A 25437-nucleotide genomic window follows, 5' to 3' on the forward strand; every position below is an offset into this window, starting at 1 on the left:
CTTCAGCAGTCAAAGGAGCCACACTGCGTGGGAAAAGACGGTTACTATGTTTGGTTTACAAGCGTTTTGAGGAACACAGGAAGCAAATCGAGGCAGTGGTGGGAAGCCCTTTAAACCTGAGTGGAATCTGCTACCCTTAAGTATAGTCTGCTACTTAAGGGTAGCAGACTCTAATGACTTGGGAAAGCAGGGCCTCTGGTCAAGATCAGGGATAGAACAGCCATGAGCAGGGGACCGACACAGCTCTAAAGACTGAAGACAGAGGTTCAGAGGGGAGAAGCAGCAGCAGGAGGAGCCTGAGTCCCTGAGGGCTTTGGTGAGGTCCAAGTGTGTTTGCCACATGCTCGGCAAGGTGAATTTGAACATACACAGCAGCATCACCACTCAGGTCTGAGTCTGCTGCAAGTGAGAATGAGGAACTAGCAGGCTGAAGGGCCTGGGGAAGGTGGAGGCCTGCCCAGTCCATCCTCACGCATCTTGGTGTTTCCCATGGGGCACTGAGGGCTGGGAGGGCAGGGGAGCACCTCTCAATGTGTTGGGCACCAGTCAATGAGACTATGCATCCAGCCTGACCAGGCACTTTTTTAACTCTTTATGTTTTACTGTGTTAATGATCTGCTTCCTGACTCTTGGTTCAAGGCTAAGTTTAGCTTTCATGGGACTCTATGCAAACTTGGTAAGCAACAAAAGCATTTGACACTTAACCTGTGTGTGTACTTGTGCAGGTTATTATTATTATTATTTTAAAAACATGTATCTATTTACTTTTTTAATATATTTTTTATTTTATTGATTATGCCATTACATCTGTTCTATTTCCCCCTCCATTCCCCTCCACCCTGCACACCCCTCCCCCACCATTCCCCCCTTTTAGTTCATGAACACATATCTCAAGTTCTTTAGATTCTATATTTCCCCTACTATTCATACCCTCCCCCCTATCTATTTTCTATCTACTGTCTATGCTACTTATTTTCTGTACCTTCTCCTCCCTTCTCCTTCTCTCATTCCCCTGTTGCTAACCCTCCATGTGATCTTCATTTCTATGGTTCACTCCTGATCTAGCTGTCCTCTTAATTTGCTTTTGTTTTAGGTGTGGTTGTTACTAACTGTGAGTTTGCTGTCCTTTCACTGTTCATCTTTTTTATCTTCTTTTTCTTAGGTAAGTCCCTTTAACATTTCATATAATAAGGGCTTGGTGATGATGAAGTCCTTGAACTTGATCTTATCTGAGAAGCACTTTATCTGTCCTTCCATTCTAAATGAAAATTTTGCTGGATAGAGCAATCTTGGTTGTAGGTCTTTGGTTTTCATGACTTGGAATACTTCTTTTCAGCCCCTTCTTGCTTGTAAGGTGTCTTTTGAGAAATCTGCTGACAGTCTGATGGGAACGTCTTTGTAGGATTCCCCTTATCTCTTGCTGCTTCTAGGATTCTCTCCTTCATTTTAATCTTGGGTAAAGTAATGATGATGTGCCTTGGTGTGTTTCTTCTTGGGTCCAACTTCTTTGGGACTCTCTGAGCTTCCTGGATTTCCTGGAAGTCTATTTACTTTGCCAGTATGGGGAAATTCTCTTTTATTATTTGTTCAAATAAGGTTTCCACGCATGACTGTTCCTCTTCCCCTTCTGGTACCCCTATAATTCTGATGTTGGAGTGTTTAAAGATGTCCTGGAGGTTCCTAAGCCTCTCCTCATTTTTTTGAATTCTTGTTTCTTCATTCCTTTCTGTTTGGTCATTTTTTCCTTCCTTCTGGTCTGCTCCCTTGATTTGAGTCCCAGTTTCCATTACTATTGGTTTCCTGTGCATTACCATTCATTTCAATTAGTTTAACCTTCATATGTTCCTCTAATTTGTGATTAAAATCAACCAGTTTTGTGAGCATTCTGATCACCAGTGTTTTGAACTGTGCATCTGAAAGTTTTGCTATTTCTTCATCACTTAGATTTATTTGCTCTGAGGCTCTGAGTTGTTCTTGAACCATGTTTTGATCTGTTTGTGCCTGTTATGTATGAGGAGAGGCACCTTAGGTGTTCACCATGGTGGGGCCACTCAGGTTGCTGGTTTGTGACACTGTATGTGGGGGTGGGGTCAGAGAGGGAGCAATGGCGGTCCTCTCCGCTGGCCCAGTCCACCTCACCACTCACCCCCACCTGTTTATCTGAGCACAATGTGGGAGCTCGCTGCCCTGCGCCACTGGAGCCTGTGCAATCTGTCTCAATACATGTCTCTTCACTGGTTTATGTGTGCACAAATGCGTGACCAACCACAGACAGCAAGCTGCGCCTCTTCCCTGGGCCCGCCCGTAGCTAGCCTGCACCTGGGATCCGCACCCTCGGCTGCCTACACACCGCCCTGGTCGGGGGTCTTTTTTGCCCAACCCGCTCCGCTGCTGGCTTCGCCCCTCTCACCAGTTTAGCTGAGCGGTTCGTTGTTTTTGGACTCCGTATTGTTCAGTTTTCTCTGTGGCTTAGTTGCATTTATTGTTGTTAAAACTTTGTTGTTTTTAGATTTGGTTGTGAGAGGATGCAAAGTATTTCCACCTATGCCTCCATCTTGGTGGAAGTCCTTGTGCGGGTTATTATTAAGTGTGATGGCCTTACAGGACTGACTGAACACCTTCCTGAAGCTCTGAGAACCACGGATTTATTTAAACCTGGCTCAGATAGGCTGAGTTTAAGATGTGTGTGTGTCAGTTGTCAGTCAAGCAGGCTTTGTGGGACTACCCATTCTTGTTTCCTTAGGAAGGGGAGAGATGAGGGTCCTCAGCTGGCTTTCACTCATTTCCAACATAAATCCATTTCCACTCCCTGTCAGTCTTCATCCCATACCCCCTTAAATCTCTTACCACTTAAGCTACTTCCCTTTAACGTTCTCCAAATCACCGGCCCCTTTGTGGGAAACACTGTGTGAACAGAAGGTACTTCTCCGGTTGTCCCTGGAATGGGTGGGACTTGTCAATGATCAGAAAGGGTAGCCAGTCTTTATCTCCCTCTCTGGGTGCGGGGTTTGCCTTTGCTTTCTGTGCATTCTTTGAAGACAATGACCACATTTTCCACAAAGAATAATCCATGGCATTCTAAGTAGAAGAAAGTTACAGGGGTATTCGGTGGGGAGAGATCGGAGAATCAGTAGGAGTTTGTTGAGAAAAACTAGAATTCGGTCATTGGACTAGAATGATGTGGTTTATTTCCCCCCAAACAATGGGGTGCAGCGGAAGAGCACAGCCTGCTTCACAGTAACATGCAATGTGTCTGCTGCTGTCTGCTGCATGGCTTTGTTTCTACCCTTGCAAAGCTTTCTGTTCTCTTCAGATAACATTCTCTGTGTCCTGGGTACTAGGTTAGAATTTCTATTTCACAGTTTGTTCTCTGTGATGTTCCAAGCGAAACATATTCCCTTGGGCTTCTTTTCCACGGTCTTGATTGTCTTTTCACCATCCTTCATGTGGCTCTGCAGTCATGGGACTTCATGCTCACATCTTCCTTCTACACCCCCATTTCACCACGCACATGCCTCGGCTCCTCACTGCCCACCTGTGTTAGTTTCTTTTGCTGGGTAACACATTACTGCAAACTCTGTGGCTTAAACCAACGGGGGGTCCGGAGGTTGGGCACAGCTTTTCTGGGTCTTCTGCACAAGGTCTCACAAGGTGTCAGTCATGGTGTCAGCTGGGCTGTGCTATCACCTGGAGGCTTGGCTGAGGAAGAGTCCATTTCCAAGTTCATTCAAGTTGTTGGCAGAATTTTCCTTGGGGCTGCTGGATTGAAGGCTCTGACTTCTTGCTGCCTCTCAGCTGGAGGCCATTTTCCGCTCAGAGAGGCCGTTCATAGTTCTCAGAGACTGTGGCAGTGTCTAGAGGCCGCCCACATATTTTTTGTCACATGTGCTTTCCCCGTATGGCCTCTTAATTCATCAGGCCATCAAGGAGAATGAGTCTGCTAGCTTGCTAGAGTCTTATCTAAGATGATGTAATCACAAGAGTGTCACGCTATCACCTTTGCCATATTCTGTTGGTTAGAAACAAGCCACAGGTTCTGCTCATTCTATAGGAGGGGGTCACACAGAGACGTGGTCACCAAGAAATGGGGATTGTGGGGCTGCCTTAGAGAGTGTCTAGCACACCCCCTATATCAAACTTCTGCTTCATTGCCTTCCTTTGAGTGTTTTAAACTCTGAAATTTCGTCATGCCCTACTTCCCCTAATTTACTTTCCCCTTCTTTATAAATGCCACCTACCCTCACTTCCCCCTCAAAACACATTTTCCCTTCTTATCTCTTCCCTGACGCAACTTTAATAAATACAGATACATTTTACTTGTTAGCTTTGATGTCTTTCTAAAACCTCATGTATAACCACAGAAGTGATTTTTATTGAAATGAAAGTTCTTAATTGATTTTGACTTCTGCATTTTTTGAGGACCTGATTAATCAAACCCACTTCCCAGACACAAGGGACCCAACCCAGTACTGTTTCAGTTATTACTGATGTGTGACAAACCACCCCTCACTTTGTGTTGTAAAATAACAACCATCTTACTAGGCTCGTGGTTTCGGGAATTTAGACCAAGCACCATGGAGAGGGCTTGTTTCTGCTTCATGATGCCTGTGAGCTCGGTAGGAAGGACTCAGGCAGCCAGGGTGATTCAGATGGTTGGGGGCTAGGATTTTCTGGAGGCTTCTTCATTCACGTGCCTGGGCCCAGGCTGGAATAACTGGGGCGCTTGGCTCAGTGGGGACTGTTGACTGGAGGACTTACATATGGCCTGTCCATGTGGCTTGGACTGCTCACAGAGCGGTGGCCGGGTTCCAGGAGGGGGAGTGAGGGAGCATATGGAGAGCGAGCGTTCCAAGAGACCCAGTGAAGGCTGCCTGGCCTTTTCTGATGGTAGCCTCACAAGTCACATGGCATTACTTCTGCCATACTCTGACTGGTTGAATAGTCTCCAGTTCACCCAGATTCAGGGGGAGGGGACACAGACCCCACTTCTCAATGAGAGGCGTTTAGGAGAATTTGTAGCCATTAAAAACCAAAACTATCATATATACAAACACAAACCTATTTAAAGGGCTGCATTATCCTGAACTCTGAGATTTGGAAGGGGCCGTAGGGGGATTATTATCTATATCGGTCTCCCACCCATGGCTCCACTGCTGTTTACAACTTTGCTGACCTCACATGGCTGGACCACTGTAGGTTTTCCTTACTGGTCCCCTGTCATCCACTCTTGCTGCTTTCCAGTCTGTTCTTCATCCAGAGCCAGAACAATTGCTCTAAATCACAAATTTGTTGTTGCACATCACCGTGCCTCCCCTCCATCTCCCACCTCTTTAAACTTAAACCTGTGACCCTACAGTGGTCAGGCCATCACCTACCTCGTGCCATGCCTACTAATGTTCTCCCTGATCTAGCTCTGGTCACCTTCTTTCAGTTCCCTGTACTATTTGTGCTTTTTGCATTTGTGTGTCCCTCTACATGGGATGTTTTTCCCTACTGCTTTGCTTAGTTAACTTCTGCTTATTCTCTGGGTCTCTGCCTGATAGTCACTTCCTCCTTGATGTGCTCTCTGACCTCCCTGATCAGGTCACTTCCTCCTATTGCATCCCGTTAAGGCCAGAGCATCTTTCAGCCATAGCATTGACTATTTTTACATTTGTGAGAATGTTTAAGTCCCCATAGCCCATAAGACTGAGTTCCATAAAGCCATAGGCCATGTATGCTTTTCATTATTTAGTCTCTATACCTTACATAGAGACAGTATAGATATTCCTTTCTATGTATGAAATATTTGTTAATTTAGAAGTGAAAACATTTTGACATGACCTAAGAATCTGTTATTTCTTTACTAGCCTACATTTCTATTCTAGTTCATGACAAGCTCCAGTTAACTCTGCCTATAGGCAATGTAAGCTATTCTTAAAGGGAAGCTCCCAGCCTGTTCCTGTCTTGGTACTATTTGGACAAAGGGCTAGCCTTTCTATCTTTTACAGTAATTTCAGTCAGTTGTTAAGTCTTGGAAGTAAGTTTCTCTGAAGTTATTCATGTCTGAATTTGGTGTCATTTGCTAATTCAGCGAACATGCTTTTCCTCCCTGGCTACAAGGCAAGACTACATGAGAAGAATGAAGCCGAGTCCAACTAGAAGATAAGCAACATGAATAGGAAGGATCGAGTGATGAAAGCAGTATCAGCCTTCCAAGTAGAATTGCAAAACTGAAATTTTAATAACTGTAAAACTGTAAAACTCCCATATAAAATCGACTGCGTGTGGCAACGTGGAAATACAATTTTTATTGCAAACCAAGGCATTTCCCAAGGAGCACAGATATTTGAATGACATGCTATGTTAGACTTCGCCATCCTGTAGCTGTAAGAGCATCTTGCCACTTATTTCTGTGTAAGGGGTTTTGGCCAACAGGGACCTGAGGGAGCATTGGATCCTGTAGGTAAGGGCTTTCTTTCATGTCTAGTGATTATGGGACAAAGGAGCCAACTGGGGGGCTTGGAGGGCTGCCTGCTCGGGACCAGGGGCTACTTCTTGCTCACAGACCAAATGAACCAGTCCACTGACCCACCTTTACAGTAGCGTTGATTTATATCCTGGTTTGTTCTAAAAACAACTGAAGGCCTGTTTCTTGGGTATCTGTAAATTCCAAGAATGGGAGATTAAAAAGAAGAAAACAGAGAATCAAAAAGGAAATTTTTTATGATAACTAATTCCAAGTCTTCTAAAAGGAAACAGAAAATAGTATTTCAGAAAACCGTCACTGTTTAGCTTTTGTGACTGCAGAGTATATTGCATATTCTAAACACCCAAATATTTTAAGATTTCAGGTTTAGTTTGATTTTTTTTTTTTTTTTTTGCTGTTGGCAGAATCCAGTGGGGGTAGTGTGAAGGGCAAGCCCTGGTGTGAGAGAAGCAGCAGAAACCAAAGACGGTGCCCCGGGAGCGAGGAGACTTTGCCTCTGAACCTGCTTCTGTCCCTAATCAGTTCTGTGGCTTCTGGCAAATGGTGTCCCCTTTCTGGGCCACAGTGTCCTCTTTTGTTAAACAAATCAACAAGAACAACAAAAAAACAGGGCTGAGAGCCTGTAAGGACAGTTCATATGTGTAGTGCTCCCCCCCCATTTGTTTAGTGCTTTTCTGTTTGAAGAGCCCCTCCTTCCACCCGTTTCCCCCCCCCCCGCCCCGCCCCCTGTGATTTCATTTGCTCCTTGCAGCAGCCTGGTGGGGTGGTTTAGTGCTTATTACCCCCACCTCACACAGCGGGGTTCCAGAGAGGCAGCTCCAGGTGGCTGGGAGGTGCAAGCAAACCCAGATTTTCTGGCTGCAATGCTTGGCTTGTTTGTTCCTAGCAGACAATTCTAAAGTTTGTAGCAAATAATGCAGAAAGCTCTAGAAATACCTTTTCTTTCTTTTTCATGTTTAATTTAAAATATTACTTAACAGCACTTAGCCACCTGTGGGGTCATCAACATCACAGAAGTGGAAAGAGGGTGAGAGGGTTGTCACAGAGAATGTCGTTTCTTTTCCCAAGCGTGACATTTTCCACTTTGCAATCAGTTGTTTCCTTGCCCCGTCTCCTGTGGAGGTCCCCACTCTGTGCCCTGAGTCCTTGCCTCTCTGCCTGCAGTCCCACCCATAGGTGCTGCCAGTACCTATAGGGACACCAGGCTTTATGAGACGTGTCTCTAGAGGTCCCAGGTCAAATGTGAACAGTTTTTTCTTTCAGAAATAGCCTCACCCGAAAGAAATCCCCGGTGCTTGTTGACACGGGGTAAATAATAGCATCAGGAATCCTTTTAAATCCAACGAGATAGCTATCTCCCTGCTGCCGTCTTTCCAGACATAGGCAACCTCACTTATTCTGCTTGAGATGCTTTAGGGTCCAAAACAAAAAAAATATTTGCATTTGGATACATGGCCTTTTTGTTTCGCAGTTTGGGTTTTCAGGTGAGCTTTATTTCGGGGTCATTGGCCATGGCAGATAGCCACCCACATATTTGACTTTCTAGATTGTGAGTTTCACAGTTCAGCTCTCATAGCTGGTACAGAAAAAGAACTCAAAATACTCAAGTATGTCCATCTTTGCTTAAACATCACTTCACAGAGGCCAGTTGTCCCCGATCCTGCCCTGTGTGGCAGCTGCAGTGTTTGAATATTTCTAATGACGTAATTCATTGTTTGCATGTGTCTAATGCGACGTCTGGGACCGGTGGAAGAGGACCGAACAGTGCCTGGCTGGCCCGCCCCTTCTCTCCAGGACCTACCCCTGCGGGTGCCTAATGACTGTGTCTGACTGCTTGATGTTTTGTTTCACAGGAACAGCCAATGTACCAGTAACTGTCACCCCAAACCCTGCGTCACTTCCTCCTGGGACATTGTTACCGATTTCACCAACATGGCCTTTCTCAGAAGCCCAGCCTTCCCTGGCAGGGGACAGAATCAAGAATGTGCTGGGACCGCCCCCCGACAACACCAGCGTGCTGCAGTTCACACGAACCCCTCCTCCCAAGACACACCGCAGAGCTAGGGCCCATGGGGACTTCTCTTCTTCCCTTTACCAAGGAAGCGGATATAGCTCCTCCTTCGAGCCTTACAAGGATTCCACTGAGTCGCTGGTCCAACCAGGACCTCAAGGGGGAAAAGAGACAGCCAGCGTGTCAGGTTTGCCTCACACTAGCATGCTCTCCCCATTGCCCGCTGCCCCATCAGTGCCGTCCTTGAGCCCTGCCCTCCCATCTCAGCCAGTGTGGGTAGGGACTCCTTCCATCTCAAAACGACATTCTCTGAGGTCAGACATCCTTCCACTTCTCCCTCCATCTCCATCCTCTTCATTGGCTCCTGACTCACCTCATTCCATCATCTTTTCTAAGCCAGCCGAGCGACCCATCAGAGTGCCTTTATTCCCCCAAACAGCTCCAACCAACTCCTCTTCAAGTCAGAGTGTAGCTAATGCCCTAAACCCATTTGCTGATGAAACGAACCACACTCCATCCAAAAATGCTCAGGATTTAATAGGCATCCCTCATCTAGGTTTTTCTGGATCTTCAACAAAGCAGTATTCGGAGCTGTCCTTCACAGAGAGTCCTCGCTTAGCAAGATCCCCCACACCAGAGTTTTTGAGCTCCAGGGCAGAACTGGCCCATCTGTCTCCCCCTCCCCTAGCACCTGGAAGTCTTCAGCTGCCAGGTGGAACTCCCTCATGGTCAAGGTTGGAAGTGGCTTCAAGCCCTGCATCCACCCGGCCAATCAAAGCTGAGGTGGACGAAAGAGTGCACAGTGGGGTGGCTTTGCCGGTTTGGAAGAGCACGGCAACAGCAGTGACCAGTGAGGCTGTGCCTTCTTCGCTTTTCCAAACTGCTGAGTCAGTGGCAATGGAAACGACCAGCAGAAAGCCAGCCACCGCCACCGCCAAGGATTTTGCTAACCCACTGCATTTGTCAGCAGCCCCAGAGAATTCTGAAGGGCCTGCCCGTTCAGCAGAACACATATCTTTCTCTTGGGTGCCTTCTCCTGTGCCTCTCACTACAGCTGGCCAAGGACAAGCCAACCTTTCTGGGGCGGTTCCTGCATCTCCATCTAAGGGCACAGCTGCAGATATGCCCTCCACACCTACTTTCCGGCAGCCGGCACAGAATCATGCCTTTCCATCCGTCGAGCCCAAAATGCCAACTCCTCAGGAAGAGGGGATTCCTCACCTCCTTGCCATGACTCAGATGTTTCCCCGACAGAAAGAGAATAGCATGACAACTGTTTTAAAGGAAAACGAAAAGACAAATTTCACGGTTGCCCTCCAGACCCTTCCAAGTAAAGAGATTTGGAGTCTTCACACTGTAAATGGATTTGCCTCTGGTTTTAGCACTGATCGTATTTCACCCGCTGTCGTTACAACACCAAGCACAACCCTTCCTTCAGAATTACCTCCACATTCCATCCTCTCTGGACAAGCCACGCAGACTTTTTCCTCATCTCCCAGCTCTTCCAGCAGCAATCCAGAGACTTACGCAGCTGCGACAGACCATTCCAAGCTGCCAGTTTCAGCTTCCAAACAGGTGACAGCGTTTCTCTCCTCCACCGAGGTCTATGATTTCTCAACAATGGGAAACGGGAAAAAGCCAGCAGTCACAGATGTTTTCGGGAGTTCTCTTTCAGCAGGAACTGGATCCCTTTCCACAGAACCAACCATAGCTGGCATGCAGCAGCCAACAAATCACGATGTAAATGGGCACACAATTAACTCCACAAGCTGGAATACTCATTCAGTCTCCTTTACTGCTCCCAACGATTTAGCTTCAGCTGTCAGTACAATAGAATCTCAGCATTTCAAAGACACTGCTGGGCATTCAGCAACTGCAGAAGGCTTTAGTATTCAGGATCCAGTCCTTGACACAAGCACCAGCCAGCCAGTCCAACAGTCAGACGTTACCATGGTTGGAAACCATACAGACATCTTGTCCATAAGTAATAACGACCACTCTGGTGTCTTCCAAGCAGCTGAGATTGAAGGTCACCCATCCACCAGTCAACACATCGAGTCTTCTCCCCATCTGCAATGGCCTGCCCGTCCAACACGCTCGCTCTGGCTAACCTCTCCAAGTCTGCCTTCCACAGCTGGTTTGCGGGCAGTGTTTTCAGATGGAATGGATACAAGTTTCCAAGTTTCCAGCAGCATCTATCCATCTCCCGTGATAAATGCTTCCACACCATTCCAGAGTGTCCCGAGATATCACTCTACTGCTGAATCTCCTCTGTCAGCCAGTGCCTTATTCAGGATCCCATCCAAAGTGCTTCTGCCTTCTCAGCACCCCAAGAAATGGACAGGGGCAGCCACTAATGCAGGTAGTTTGTTTCCTGGTACCCAGAAAACAGGTATGACTGCTTCTGTGGCCAAAGCATCTTCAAGCTCAACACAGATACCCAGCTTTGCTCATGAGCAGACACACCTAGTCTCACTGATGAATGGATTAGCAGCCCCAAGCAGTCATGTCCTTGATCCTCTGCTGACTTGATTTTTTTGTTAAGTATTCACAATTTAAGTGTCCTTATTACCAGCCATAGCTTTGCTATAATTGTCATCTTCATTATGCTTAATTGACTTAATGAGCCTAAGCTGCTTTGCTTAAATTTCAGAGCACAGAGACTTTTCACCGCAGCAAACCCATAAGTTATATCCACTCATCATCACCAGTGATGTGTGCACTCTGGGCCAATGACAACCTTTGCTTTTTCTCTCTTCACAGCGGACTCTGCAGTGTCGTCCAAGGCAGAACCAACAACAGCAGCAGCTTCCACGTTGTTTCCAAGGAAATCAAGTCCAGCACTGTCTGCAGCCCTGGTTGCCAAGGGCACTGGCAGCAACCCATCAGCTGGGGTCTCAGGATTGCTCAAGAGCAGTTTGACCACTGCTGTAGCTAAAAATGTCACAAACAACACAGCGTCCGGCCCAAAGGCGACCCCAGGCGCAGTCCATCCAGCCTTCTCATTCACTCCAACCTATATGTTTGCAAGATCCGCACACACTATGAACACTCACACAGCCATGCAAGGGAACCCAGGCACCGCCTCTGGCCTGTTGTCCACTACTCACCTCCCCAGGAAACCACAAGCCATGCACACGAACTTCCCAAACCCCACCAACTCAGACTTGCCCAGGGCGTCCACCACACGCTCATTGACAATCACGGCAGCCTTGACGTCCATTACCGCGCCGGTAAGGGCGACCCGGCTGCCGCCTCTGCTGGCAGAGAACCCAAATGCTGCTCTTCCCGCTGTGTCGACAGCTGTGGTTACCACTGGCAAGGTAGTGTCCAACCTGGAGTGCCAGATGTCCAGTAAACTCTTGGTAAAGATAGGTAAGACTCCACTACCTTGATTTACTTGAAAGCAGCAAGCGCATGATGGCTTTGGAGATGCAACAGAATTATTAGATTTCTTTGAGTTTGGCGATTCTCAACCAGGGGCACTTTGGCTCCCCCTTCCCCAGGGGACGGTTGGCCACATCTGGAGACATTTGGGGATCTGTACAATTTAAAGGGTGGGGAGGATGCAGCTGGCATCTAGTGAAACAGAGATTAGGGCTCTGCTAAGCATCCTGCATGGCACAGGATGGTTGACAACAAAGAACAGGCTGGCCCAAAATATCAGTAGTGCCAGGGTTGAGAACCCTCAGTCTTTATCAAGTGACAGAGGTGAGGACAAGCATTACATGTAGGAAGCACATGTGCCCCAAGGTTTGCCTGTAGAGCAGACAGGTCAGTGACGTTTCACATGAATGAACGCTGTGTTAGTAAAACATACCATCTTGGGAATTACTACAGAATTCAGAAAGGCTTATTGTCATGCTTGTTCTCAGTCAGCAGATATGAAAACTACAGCCATGGTACACTTTGTGGGAACTCGGGATTTCTTTTAACATTAAAAAGGAGACCCTGCAAATGCTGGGAGGCAGATGCCATTTTCTTGGCCCCCTCCCGCCAGCTGCAGCACAGCAGACCAGGAAGGCATGGGGGCCTTTCGATAGTGTGGTGTGGTAGAGTTTGCTCTCCAAAGCATTAGACACAGTATTTGAAAGAGCATTCACATGCTGAATGCTCGCATCCTGCCTTCCTCTTGGCCCCAGAAAGAATGTAATGAAATCATCTCTCTAGACATATCCTATTCTAAAATGGGAAATTGTGAAACTAGGTCTAGCAGAAAGTACAGTATTTCTTTCTATATCTCAAGAAATGACACCATCTGGTTTTCCACTTTCCCTTCCCCTAGCCCTCCAGATCTGCGTCTCCTGTTCTGAGTGGCAACCTCCGCCACCTCCATGCAGAAGTCCGGAACATTCTCCCCCTCTCATTTTCACTGACCCCTGTCACCGCTGCTACACCCAGCCAAACACAAGTTACTTTTAGGTCTACCTGCAGAATGCCCCTTCCTTCCACCACTGCTGCCGCTTCCCTAGTTCACATCGTCATGATTGTGCACCTCGATTTCTGCAACAGCCAATTTATCTGTCTGTGTTCAGATTCCCCACCCCACAACAGACACACACAGCCTGTTCTCCAGTCTGCAGTTAAAGGAACCTTCTAAAATGCATGCGTTTATTTAAAACCCTTCATTTCCCACTACCCTCAGGGCCAAGCTTAAACAGTGAAATATTTCACTTTTCTCCCCTGGGCCTTTGTCTTCCTTGGTCTTCCCTCTGCTGGGAGTGTGGGGACAGTTTGTCCCCCTCTTGGCCCAGCTCACTCCCATGATCCTTTGAACTCAGCAGAAACATCTCCAGGTCCTCCAGGAATCCTTCCTCGATCCACCTCTGCCCAGGTCACAGCTGGCTGCTCTCCCTAGGGTCTCCAGCGGCACCCCAGGCATCCCTTCAAATAGCACCTGTCACATTCAGTCACAACTGCCTGTTTTCACACTGGTCTCCAACTCTGTCTCTTGCATTTGTGGGATGGGGACTGCCTTCCTGATACAGGGTTCTTTTTGTCTGCTCCACCTAGCTCAGGGCTTGCATCTAAGTCAGGTCTCAGGAACACTGCTGAGGGAATTCCCTAGCATGCAGACCCATCAGGGCAGGTCCTGCTGAGCCCCACCTTTCAGAGGCAGCATTGGTCAGAAATGAAGTGCCACCAGCCTGAGAGCTGTCTCTCCACACAGATGGCTAGGGCCTTCTTTCCTTGGGACTTGAGTGGGACCAAAAGAGCTCCTACCCCAGCGCTACCCCAGCACCCTACCTACTCCATTGGACCTACACTCAACTGGCTTCACTCAGAACTTGTGAGAGGTGGCAGCTGTGGGGAGGAGAGGAGGGCTCTTTCATTAGGACGACTGCTGCCTTACCCTGATTACCACACTTCGGTTTTGTCCCAGTTCTCTTTCTGACGCACAGGAGAGGGCAGATCGGTGAAACCTTGAAGCTCAGTGTGGCCAAGGGGCTCACGCAGGCATTGCGGAAGGCTTTCCAGCAGAACGACGTCTCAGCTCACGTAAGCCCCTTGCTTCTGTAATCAGACTAATCCCTGTACATCTTCCTCTTGGGTCCAGGGTGTGTTCAGATTGTTTCCCCCTCCCTGGGTACCATAAGTATGCTGGGTGGAAGTAGCAGCTTTTTCCATTTTGATCAATAGTGAATGTGTGGTGGTTAGAGAAAAATTTTGAGATGGAGAATGGAGGCTAATTACCCTATGTCCAGATTTTTTAAAAAAGCCTTGATATACTGTTTTAAATTGTTCTATCATCTCATTGTTTGGGGAAAATATTTAATATCATTAGTATAATTCTCTAGATACCATCCATTGCTTCTTCCTTTATCTCCCTCGCCATCATAAAGAGTTAACAATTTATTTCTGGACATTTAAAAATTACTCTGACTTGTAAATTGAGTGCAGCTTTGCTTAAATTACCAGCAGCAGACGGGGAAGGGAACACTTTTTTCCTCCACTTTAATGCCAAGTGCTATTCAACAACTGCTAGATGATTTTGAAGGCACATCCCAGTGATGGAAGCCTTGCTTTATGCGTGTTTGTTTTGATTCCCTGTTTGAAAGCAGTAAATGCGGTTGGCAGTTGGTGGGCACCCTTTGCACCTCTGGCCTCTTCCCTTGATGCTTTGTTCTACAGCTGTGTTCAGCTGGTGGTGCCCCCCCTCCCCCCGCACCACCACAGCAAGAAATAGGAATAAGTTTTGGTACGTAATTTGTTGGTCATTGTCAACCTCTTTTATATAATTCTAAACAAAGAAAAGAAAGAAATGCATTCTACGTGAGGCATCTGTACCGCCCTGAACACGCACAATCTCGTCTGAAAGTAGAAAGTGTGAATGTTTCCATTGGTTGCCTGACACAGGTTTCATTAAACTTCTGTCATTTGGAAATGACCTTCAAGTTTTTGCCTTTCTTGCATATCATCACAGACAACTGTGACAATTAGTATGTGTTAGTTCTTTTCTTTATTTATTGTATTTTTCCATTACCATTTAGTCCCCTTATAACTCATTCACCCCATTCCCCCACAGTCACCACACTGTCATCGATGTCCATGAGTCCTTTTTCCTTTTGGCTCCATCCCTCAACCCCCTGATCCCCCTATTAGTTTTTCAATTGGCTCATTTTTAAAAATTAAATACAATTTATTTCAAAAGGGTGTTTGATATTACCACCATAAATGAAAATCAGGATCATTTGCCACAAAGAAAATGTAACTGCGAAAACAAGAATAATGGGAACAGCTTGTTAAATTGAAGCTAAACAGCACTGGCAGAAATACGACTTGTAAAGCTTGGGGAGGTATTGAAAGTCAGTGATCCCCAACCAGAGACTCAGTCCTCGAGGTCATTAGAAGGGCTTGAACAGGGGTCACTTGCTCTCTGGTATTACTCAGTGTGTGTCTGTGCTCCATTCGGAAGGATCTCATTCCACCTAAAGCCACCTCTAAATTTTTTTTTGTTTTGTTTTCAGTGACAGTTTACATTTAGTATTATTTTGTATTAGTTCCAGGTATACAGCACACTGCTTAGACAATCACATGTCTTACAGAGGGATTCCTCAATATTTCAAGTACCCGCCTGACATAGTTATCACAATGTCATTGATTCTATTTCCTGTGCTGTGGTTTACCTCTCCATGACTGCTTTTGCAATGACCAATCTCTACTGCTTGATCCCTTTAACTTTCACCCAGCGCCCCAACCCCGCTCCTCTCTGGCACACTAGTCACCTGGGCCACCTTGAACAGCACCTGGGGAAACAGTGTGAAGAAACCAAAGGCGCACCCAGCCTGTTGCGTAATCAGTTGTCTTGATTTCCTTTGCCAATACACGTGACATTACCAATGGAGGTGGAAGAGTAGGGGGCGGTGGAAGGGAGTGGGTGTTAAAAACACCCTGAACTGTTAATATAAAACAAGAGCAAAAACAAGTAAGAATACAATCTAAAGCCTTCAGGTCCTCCATTTGGGTCAGAAAGAGCTCAGATCAGCAGTATCCCCCAGGGCTCAGCTGTAAGAGAGACTCTTCATGGCCCACCGTGCCTTGGGCTGAACCAACTTACTAGTCAAGAATGGAGTTAAGTCTGAACAACTCTTCTCTCAGCTTCTAGCCAGAGGAATTCACCTCATATACTACTAGACCCTTGTCCTGAAGGGGCCCCAATTAATCTCTCATTTCTGCCTTTTAATTTTTAAATGATGAGAAGTACAATAAAGCTATTTTTTTAGCATTCCGTCCCATGGAAATCTCTTTTGCCTGCTGTCTTCTGTCTACCATCCTAGGTGGTAATTGGTGCTCGCAGGATTATATGAGGCACTTAAGGAATAAAACCGGAAACCAAAGATTTAATTCTATCAACATGTAGGTTCAGCATCATGATATTTCGTTGTATTCTGATATTTTAAGACTTGCCAATCCATGTCTTTCTTATAGCATTGTTAGAATAGTCGTTGAATGAGAACATCCTACTCCCCAGCCATGCTAAATAACTTAACATTCTGTGAAAACCAATACTGAGTTCTGGGCGTCCATTTGTTTTGTAGGTGGACATTCTGGAACATTCTCACAACGTCACAGTTGGTTATTATGCTACCAGAGGGAGGCTGGTGTACTTGCCTTCCGCAGTGATCGAAATGCTGGGTGTTTACGGGGTCAGCAATGTCACTGCGGATCTGAAGCAGCATGCCCCGAACTTGCAGTCTGTGGCGGTACTCGCCGCCCCGTGGGATCCCCAGCCTGCAGGCTACTTCCAGCTGAAAACAGGCAAGTAACTCAGAAGGGAAGGTTTTCTACCTTTTCTGGAACTGGGGACAGTACCAAGAAGACCCCTGTTTAAAAAATCCATCGCTGACTGCTCTGTTGTCTTTTCAAGTCTCTGTGTTCCTCCCTCACACGGCCCAGCTAAAGCAAATGTCCAAGTGCCCTGCACATCAGCCTAAATCTTTCCTGGACTAATTGGAAATATTTCTTCACAGGAGCGTTTCTTCCTAATGGATTTAATTAGTACTTCCATGCACCAGGTGGTATATTTTTGGATTTTTTCCATATTATGAATACCAGTTAGAGTTGAATATCCATAAAACCTGTGCTTTGGAGCAACGCATTCCAGATGCCACTGAATGAGAATCTCTGAGCTCAGGCCTTGGAATCTTTCTCCCAAGCTCCCTGCTGATTCCAGTCTTTTGTAAACCCGAAGCTTAGAGAAACTGTTGACACTGAAAGGCACAGTGAACTTAGTGATGCAAGTCAATTGATTATTTTTTCCCTCCAAAGCATCAGAAGGCAAGACCTCTCTTTGGTTATTTTTTAGCAATCTTGGAGCAGATGTCTACATATTCCAATCAGGTGAAATCACAAAATCCTTTGCATTGGAGGGAATCTCAGGTCCAATCACACTTTAAATTCTTCTAGGTTATAAATCATTTTAAGAACCCCTTACAGACCTGCAGCCAAACCATGTCACCCTTCACTTCCCTAATTGCTCTGATGTAAAAAGTGCATTTTGTATTATGACGGCGGTTGAGTCCCAGGAACGGAGACACTGCGTCGGTGAGTGCTGATTTACTGCTCTCACTCTAGTGCTTCAGTTTGTGAGCCAGTCCGACAACATCCAGTCCTGCAAGTTTGCTCAGACGATGGAACAGAGACTGCAGAAGGCCTTCCAGGATGCCGAGAAGAAGGTCCTGAGCACCAAAAGCAACCTGACAGTTCAGGTAAGGACGAGGGCACTGGAGCTGTGTCGTCGACAGAGGCCAGTCAGGGGTTGGCAAGGGGTGACTCAGTCCCCAATTTCCAAGCTGCCTGGGGTGAATGTTACTTTGGACTTTGAACGTGTGGTGCAGGCAGGAGACAGTGCCTCTCACTCGGGCCGCTGAGTAGGGCTGGTCCGGCACTGGGGAGGATGTCTGGGGTGTGGAAGCCATGTCCTTGTGTCCCTGCTGTGCTTTGGGGTTTTATACTTATTTTCCCACAGGAAGGTTCCTCAGGCCTTTCCAATGCATTTATTATTTTTTAAAATGGTGCTAGAATATACTATATAAGATATATCAAATGTCTCGTATAAAATGAATCATTTCTAAATAGCTCATGCACTAAGATTTGCCTATTCTGTGATTTTCATTGAGTTATTTTCCAAATGTCCACATGAAGTCTCTTATTTCACACACATACACATTTTGTACTTAGGGCTTCCTATGTGCTAGGAGGGTGCTAAGTGTTTTATGAATATTTTGCTACATAATACCTAAGACATTCCTTCTGAGGTATTATTATCATCATTTCACAGAAGAGAGAACTGAAAGAGGGGTGAGAAACTTCCAGAAAGGCACACATTATTTTTGGTGAAAAATAGAATAAAGACTTGAGCAAAGCCCACTCTTATCCACGTGCTACACTAACATCGATGCAAGGGGGAAATGGGACCCATGGTGAAACTTTTGGCAAATGCGTGATTTATTTCCCAGGAAAATCCCACTCCTAGAGCACTGTGCTTCAATTTCCCGGATTTACAGTAAGCATGCCATCAAAAGCCTTTCTCATACCCATTTTTGCAATTGTATAGATATCATCCCACTAAAGACAGATGCTTCTTAATGACATTTATCCAGCCCCCAAACTGCTCTAATGAACTGTACTAGCCAATATCTCCATTTTCACTGAACTAAAAGGCACCTCCAGGGTTTGCCTTTGAGATGAAACCCAGTGGTTTCGAAACTGACCTTTAGCATAGGTAAATTATCAGCAACGCCAATATGATGTAGAAAGAGTACAATTTAATTTGAAGGAGAAGCTTTCCTTTTCTCCATCCATCCAAAGTGGACGTATCTCATTATGATTTGGTTCATAATAGACTAACATCTAAAAACATGTCACAGGCTTAACATTTATGTAAGCAGAATGACTCAGATCTTCTGTGGGAGATCTTTTGTTTTCTCATTGTATTTGGATTCTCACAGGTACTTGAGTCTGGTTAGAATTAGAATATACTCAGATGGTATTCAGAACACACTCTGATTGTATTCAAGAAGCACAGACTTACTGAGCACCTGCTATTCATCAGGCCCTGAGAGGGACACCAAGATAAAGAAAAGCCGCCCTTGGCCTTAGCAAGTAAGAAAACTTCCTTGGAGAAGACTACAACAGGCAATTTTAAAATTGTATCTAAATAGATTTTAAAAACTCTTGAATATATATCAACAGCTCTTGAAATGAATGGATAATTGGGTGAATTATTTTATTAATCCCATTTCTCTTTTTGCTTTGGCCAATAGGAAGCCCAGAGACAAAGTTCTTGCCTCGGTTTAGGACCCTCTAAGACCCTCTATCATCATGCATAGAGAACTGTATGATAGTCGTTCCCCTGGGGCTGTCTTTAATGTGTTTATCCAGGATCTGGTTTTGTAACTTTAACTTTGCATTTTATTGTATTAAATATAATTTGTGGAGAACCTTGGATCCGCTGTGGAGTAAGACTACATCAATATTTAATTAATTTGTTGAGAGAATCGTTAAAAAGGCGACATATATTTTTTTACTTTATAGCATTGATGCTAGAGGCTGGATTACAGTGGACTCAATCAGGATTTTTTGGTGCAGATGACAGTATGCAAGTTCACAGGTTTAAAAGCAAATAGAAGAAGTGATTGGTTCATGCAAGTGACAAGTTCAAAGTTTATTTACTTCAGGCACAATTGGATTCAGGTGCTCACGTAATTTCTTCACGCAGTTCTCATCTCATTTCTCGGTTGATCTTGCTCTGGGCTGCTGTCATCCTCAGGCCGTGCAGGCTGGCCCCTTGCACCCACACGTTTGCCTCCTTATTGCTCACAGTCTGTGGAACCAAAGCGCCTTTTTGTGTCATTCCAGTAAAAATCCTGAGATTAGCTGTCATTGGACCCACCTGGATCCTGTGCCTGTTTCTGGACCAGTAACTGTGACCAAGGAGGTGAAATGTCCCAGTCAACTAGTGCTGGCTCAAATACCCACTCCCGGAACTTGGCCAGAGCAGTGCCACCCAAAGCACATGAACTGGTAGAGGAAACAGAGTTTCCCCAAGAAAAATTGTGACGCTGTCATGGAAGGGACAGTGGTTGCTGGGTTGCCAAAATAAGAGCTTTCCATTTGGTCATTCTCATGGGTCAGTCTCATGAGTTGCAGCATGAGGGAGTGGGAAGTAAGAGATCAGGTCAGGAGCCACAGGAGTCTAAGAATAAAGAAGAGATGGGGACACAGCACGACTTTCAGGGAACAGTGATACAACCTTGATCACGGGCCTATGGACCCCTTATTTATGAAGCTAGTGTTAAGCAGCCATACACAATGATCACGCTTCTCTTAGCTATAAAAAATAACTATATTAAAGGAGACACACATATAAATGGAAAACATTCTGTGCTCATGAATTGAAAGGTAATTTTGTTAAGATGTCAATACTACTAAGAGCAATCTGGACTTGCTGCAGTCCTCATCAAAATTCCAGTGACTCTTTTTGTGGAAATACTAAAACTCAGTGAATCTCAAGGGACCCTAAATAGCCAAACAATCTTAAAAAGTCAGAGGTCTCACACTTTCTGATTTCAAAACTTACAATAAAGCTATGATAATCAAAACAGTGTGGTACTGGCATAAGCATAGGCATATAAACCAATGGAACAGAATAGAGTTCAAAAACAAACCCTTGCATATATGGTCAAATGATTTTTGACAAGGGTGCTAAGACCAATGGACAAAGGACAGTCTTTTCCACCAATGATATTGAGAAAATTGGACATCCATGAGGAAAAGAACAAAGTTGGACCCTTGCCTAATGTCATATACATAAATTAACTTAAAATGGATCAAAGACCTAAATGTCAGATTTAAACTATTAATCATAGAAGAAAATGGAGAAGAAAAGCATCAGGACATTGGACTTGGTAATGGTTTGTTGGATATGACACCAAAAACACAGGTGACAAAAGCAAAAATAGATAATTGGACATTGCCAAAATTAAAACCTTTTGTGGACCAAAGGGCACAATAGAAAGGCCACCCATGGAATGGGAGGAAATACTTGCAGATCATATAGTATGTAATAGGGGGGTTTATAGCTAGACTACATAAAGAATTCCTAAACTCAACAACAAAAATTAACGCAATCGAGAAATGAGCAAAGGAAGAGAACCTGTTCAAGCTCCTGGAGGTAAAACACACAAAATTGGAAGGTCCATCCCTCTTTATACCTGGGTCCTCCTGAAGTTTTTAACTCTCAGGGCTGTTCACACCGAGGAGCCTCCAGCAGTCCATCAGTTACAGCTCAGGTTTCCCGGCCCTGCACTGGTTCCCACGCCAGTTCCTCTTGGCTCTGCTCCGAAAAGTTTGGATACAGACTCGTGGCCCCTGTGCCGCAGCCGTAGCAACGGACCAGGGTGCCTGAGGAGTCGGCTATGGGAGCCTGGACACTCAGCAGTGGTAGGCAACCAGCAGGGGGACCAGTGCGAGGACCAGCGTGGGAATAGGTGAAGATGGAGAACCACTCCTTCAGGTATCAAGATACCTGAAGGAGTCTGCACCACTGAAATTCACAGGTATTATACCACAGAAGTTCACACCATAAACCCAGGGAGTCAGAACAGATCAATTTTAGAAGCTGAGACTAACAAGAAGAGTCTCAAACAATGGGAAGACAAAGAAACAATCCCCAAATGAAAGAAAAATCAGAAACTTCAGAAAGAATGTTAGATGAAATAGAGGCTAATCAACTATCAGATATTGAATTCAAAGCACTGGTTATTATGAAGTTCAAAGAGCTCACAATGAGGTACCAGAAACTACAGGGGAACTACAATGATCTTACTGCAAACTGCATCATCATGAAAAAGGAAATGGGAACTATCAGCAAGGGACAAGAGGAAATGAAGAATACAATTTCCGAATTGAAGAACACAGTAGAAAGTTTCCAAAGTAGAATAGATGAGGTGGAGGATCAGATTAGTGAGTTGGAGGACAAAGTAGAAAGCATCTCACAGAAAGAGCAAGAAAATGAAAAGAGGCTCAGAAAGAATGAAGAGGGATTAAGAGAAATGCAAGACAATATGAAAAGTAATAATATCTGAATAATAGGAATACCAGAAGGAGAAGAAGAAGAACAAGGGATAGAAAACATATTAGAAAGAGTAATGAGAGAAAATTTCTCTAATTTGATGAGAGAAAAAGTCACACAAATCCAGGAATCACAGAGTCCCAATCAAGAGGAATCCAAGGAGGCCCACTTCAAGGCACATCATCACTAAAATGGCAAAATTCCAAGACAAAGAAAGAATCTTAAAGGCAGCAAGGGAGAAAAAAGAAGTAACATACAAGGGAGCCCCAATAAGGTTAGCTACTGACTTCTCAATGGAAACACTCCAAGCAAGAAGAGAATGGCAAGAAATATTCCAAGTAATGAGAACCAGAGGCCTACAACCAAGGCTACTTTACCCAGCAAGGCTCTCAATCAAGATAGAAAGCCAAATAAAGAGGTTCCAAGACAAAAGAAGTCTAAAAGAATATGCCTTCACCAAACCAGCTCTACAAGAAATACTAAAAGGACTGCTTTAAGGAAAGGAAGGAAAAGAGAGAAGCAGAAAGGAACACAGGTACAAAAATAGCAATGAATAAGTACCTATCAATAATAACCTTAAATGTAAATGGATTAAATTTTCCTATCAAAAGACACAGAATAGCTGAATGGATAAGAAAACATGACCCACACATATGCTGCCTACCAGAGACCCACCTCAGGACAAAAAACCATCACAGACTAAAAGTGAAAGGCTGGAAACAAATTTTCCAAGCAGATGGACAAGAAAAAAAAGCTGGGGCAGCAATTCTCATATCGGACAAAATAGACTTCAAAAAAAGGGCCATAAAGAGAGACCCAGAAGGTCACTTCATAATACTCAAGGGAAGAATCCACCAAGAAGACATTAACATCATAAATATATATGCACCAAACAGGGGCACCCAAATATATCAAGAAAATCTTAGAGGACTTCAAGAAAGATATTGACAGCAACACAATTATGGTAGGGGATTTTTAACACCCCACTGTCAAAAATGGACAGATCTTCCAAACAAAATATCAACAAAGATATTGTGGCATTAAACAACACCCTAGATGAAATGGACTTAACTGATATATATAGAGCCTTTCATCCCAAAGAAGCTAAATACACATTCTTTTCAAATGCACATGGAACATTTTAAAAAATCGACCACACGATTGGTCACAAAACGAGCCTCAACAAAGTCAAGAAAATTGAAATCATACCAAGCATTTTCTCTGACCACAGGGACTGAAACTGGAAACCAACCCCAAAGGAAAAAACCCAAAACACCCAAAATCATGGAGACTGAATGGTATGCTATTAAACAATGAATGGGTCAAGAATGAAATTAGGGAAGAAATCAAAACATTTCTGGAAACAAATGAAAATGATCTCACAACAACTCAAAACTTATGGGACACAGCGAAGGCAGTCCTGAGAGGGAAGTTTATAGCAATACAGGCCTACCTAGAAAAGATAGAAACATTTCAAGCAAACAACCTAACCCCACACCTGCAAGAACTCAAGGAACAACAACAAAGACAGCCCAGAGCAAGCAGAAGGAAGGAAATAACCAAGATCAGAGCAGAATTAAATGACATAGAGACTAAAAGCACAATTCTAAGGATCAATGAATCCAGGAGTTGGTTCTTTGAAAAGATAAACAAAATAGACAAGCCTTTAAGTAGGCTCATCAAGAAAAGAAGAGAGAGGACACAGATAAACACAATCAGAAATGAAAGAGGAGAGATTACAACTGATACCACAGAAATAGAAGGGATTGTAAGAAATTACTATGAAGAACTGTATGCCAAGAAATTTGAAAACCTAGGGGAAATGGATAAATTTCTAGAAAAATACAATCTTCCAAAACTCAATGAAAAGGAAGCAGAAAATCTGAACACACCAATAACAGCAAAAGAAATTGAAACAGTAATAAAAAAACTCCCATCACACAAAAGCCCTGGACCAGATGGTTTTACAGGAGAATTCTACAAAGAATTTAATGAAGAGCTAACCTCTATTATTCACAGACTATTCCAAAAAGTCCAGAGGGATAGAAAACTCCCAAATTCTTTTTTATGAAGCCAGCATCATCCTAATTCCAAAACCAGATAGAGACACAACAAAGACAGAAAACTTCAGGCCAATATCACTGATAACATAGACGCTAAAATCCTCAACAAAATATTGGCAAATTGCATCCAACAATATATCAAAAAGATCATACACCATGACCAAGTGGGATTCATCCCAGGGATGCAAGGATGGTTTAATATTCGCAAATCAGTAAATGTAATACATCACATGAACAAAAGCAAAGACAAAAACCACATGATCATATCAATAGACGCAGAAAAAGCTTTTGATAAGGTACAACACCCATTTATGATAAAAAACACTTAGCAAAGTGGGAATAGAGGGAGCATTCCTCAATATAATAAAGGCCATATATGAGAGACCTACAGCCAACATCATAGTCAATGGGCAAAAATTAAATATTTTCAACTTAGATCAGGAACAAGACAAGGATGTACACTTTCACCACTTCTATTCAATATAGTATTGGAAGTTTTAGCCACAACGATCAGGCAAGAAAAGGAAATAAAAGGCATCCAAATAGGAAAGGCGGAAACAAAACTGTCACTGTTTGCAGATGACATGATAGTGTACATGGAAAATCCTTAGACATTTGTCTAAGAAGATACACAGATGACCAATAAGTGCATGAAAAGACACTCCACATGACTAATCACTAGGGAAATGTAAATCAGAACCACAAGGTACCACTTCACACCTATGAGGAAGGGATTATTTAAAAATGGAATACAACACGTTGCTAAGGAAGTGGAGGAATCGGCCTTGGGCACAGTGCTGGTGAGCATGTCGAATGGCGGTTCTTCCAAAAATTAAATACAGAATTACCATATGATCCAGCAGTTCTATTCACAAGTATGTAACCAAGAGAGCTGAAAGCAGGAACTTGAGTAGCTATTTGCACACCCATGTTCATAGCAGCAGTATTCACAACAGCCAAAAAAGTGGAAACCACCCTAGTGTCCATCCACAGATGAGTGGGTGAACGTGGCGTACAGGTACCATGAAATGCCATTCATCCTAGAAAAGGAGCTTCATTCTGAAGTGTGCTACAACCTGGAGGAACCTTGAGGACATTATGCTAAGTGAAATAAGCCAGTCATGAAAGGACAAATAGTGTGTGGTTCCACTTATAAAAGGTATTTAGTTTCATCAAATTAATGGAGACAGAAGGTAGAACAGGGGTCGGTCGCTCGGCTGATGGGTGGGGAGGTGTATCATGGGTACAGAGGCTGAGCCTGGGATGGAGAAGTTCTGCAGACAGGCAGTGGTGTTGGCTGCATGATAATGTGGATGTA

General features: G+C 44.5%; 1 protein-coding gene across 1 annotated transcript in view; it reads left to right on the forward strand.

The window, feature by feature from the left end:
• The first annotated feature begins 8590 nt into the window (after positions 1 to 8590).
• KIAA1549L (KIAA1549 like) overlaps positions 8591 to 25437 on the forward strand; it is a 102317-nt gene continuing 85470 nt past the window's right edge. Inside the window, exons 1-5 of the mRNA XM_037128270.2 lie at positions 8591 to 10842; positions 11244 to 11855; positions 13864 to 13979; positions 16520 to 16739; positions 17556 to 17689. Coding sequence (XP_036984165.2) covers positions 8685 to 10842; positions 11244 to 11855; positions 13864 to 13979; positions 16520 to 16739; positions 17556 to 17689 — 3240 coding nt within the window. The 5' untranslated portion in view covers positions 8591 to 8684. The remainder of the gene's footprint in view (positions 10843 to 11243; positions 11856 to 13863; positions 13980 to 16519; positions 16740 to 17555; positions 17690 to 25437) is intronic.

This window comes from Artibeus jamaicensis, unplaced genomic scaffold (genome assembly GCF_021234435.1).
Source record: "Artibeus jamaicensis isolate MK-2021 breed Jamaican fruit bat unplaced genomic scaffold, CSHL_Jam_final contig_797, whole genome shotgun sequence".
NCBI classification, from domain to species: domain Eukaryota; kingdom Metazoa; phylum Chordata; class Mammalia; order Chiroptera; family Phyllostomidae; genus Artibeus; species Artibeus jamaicensis.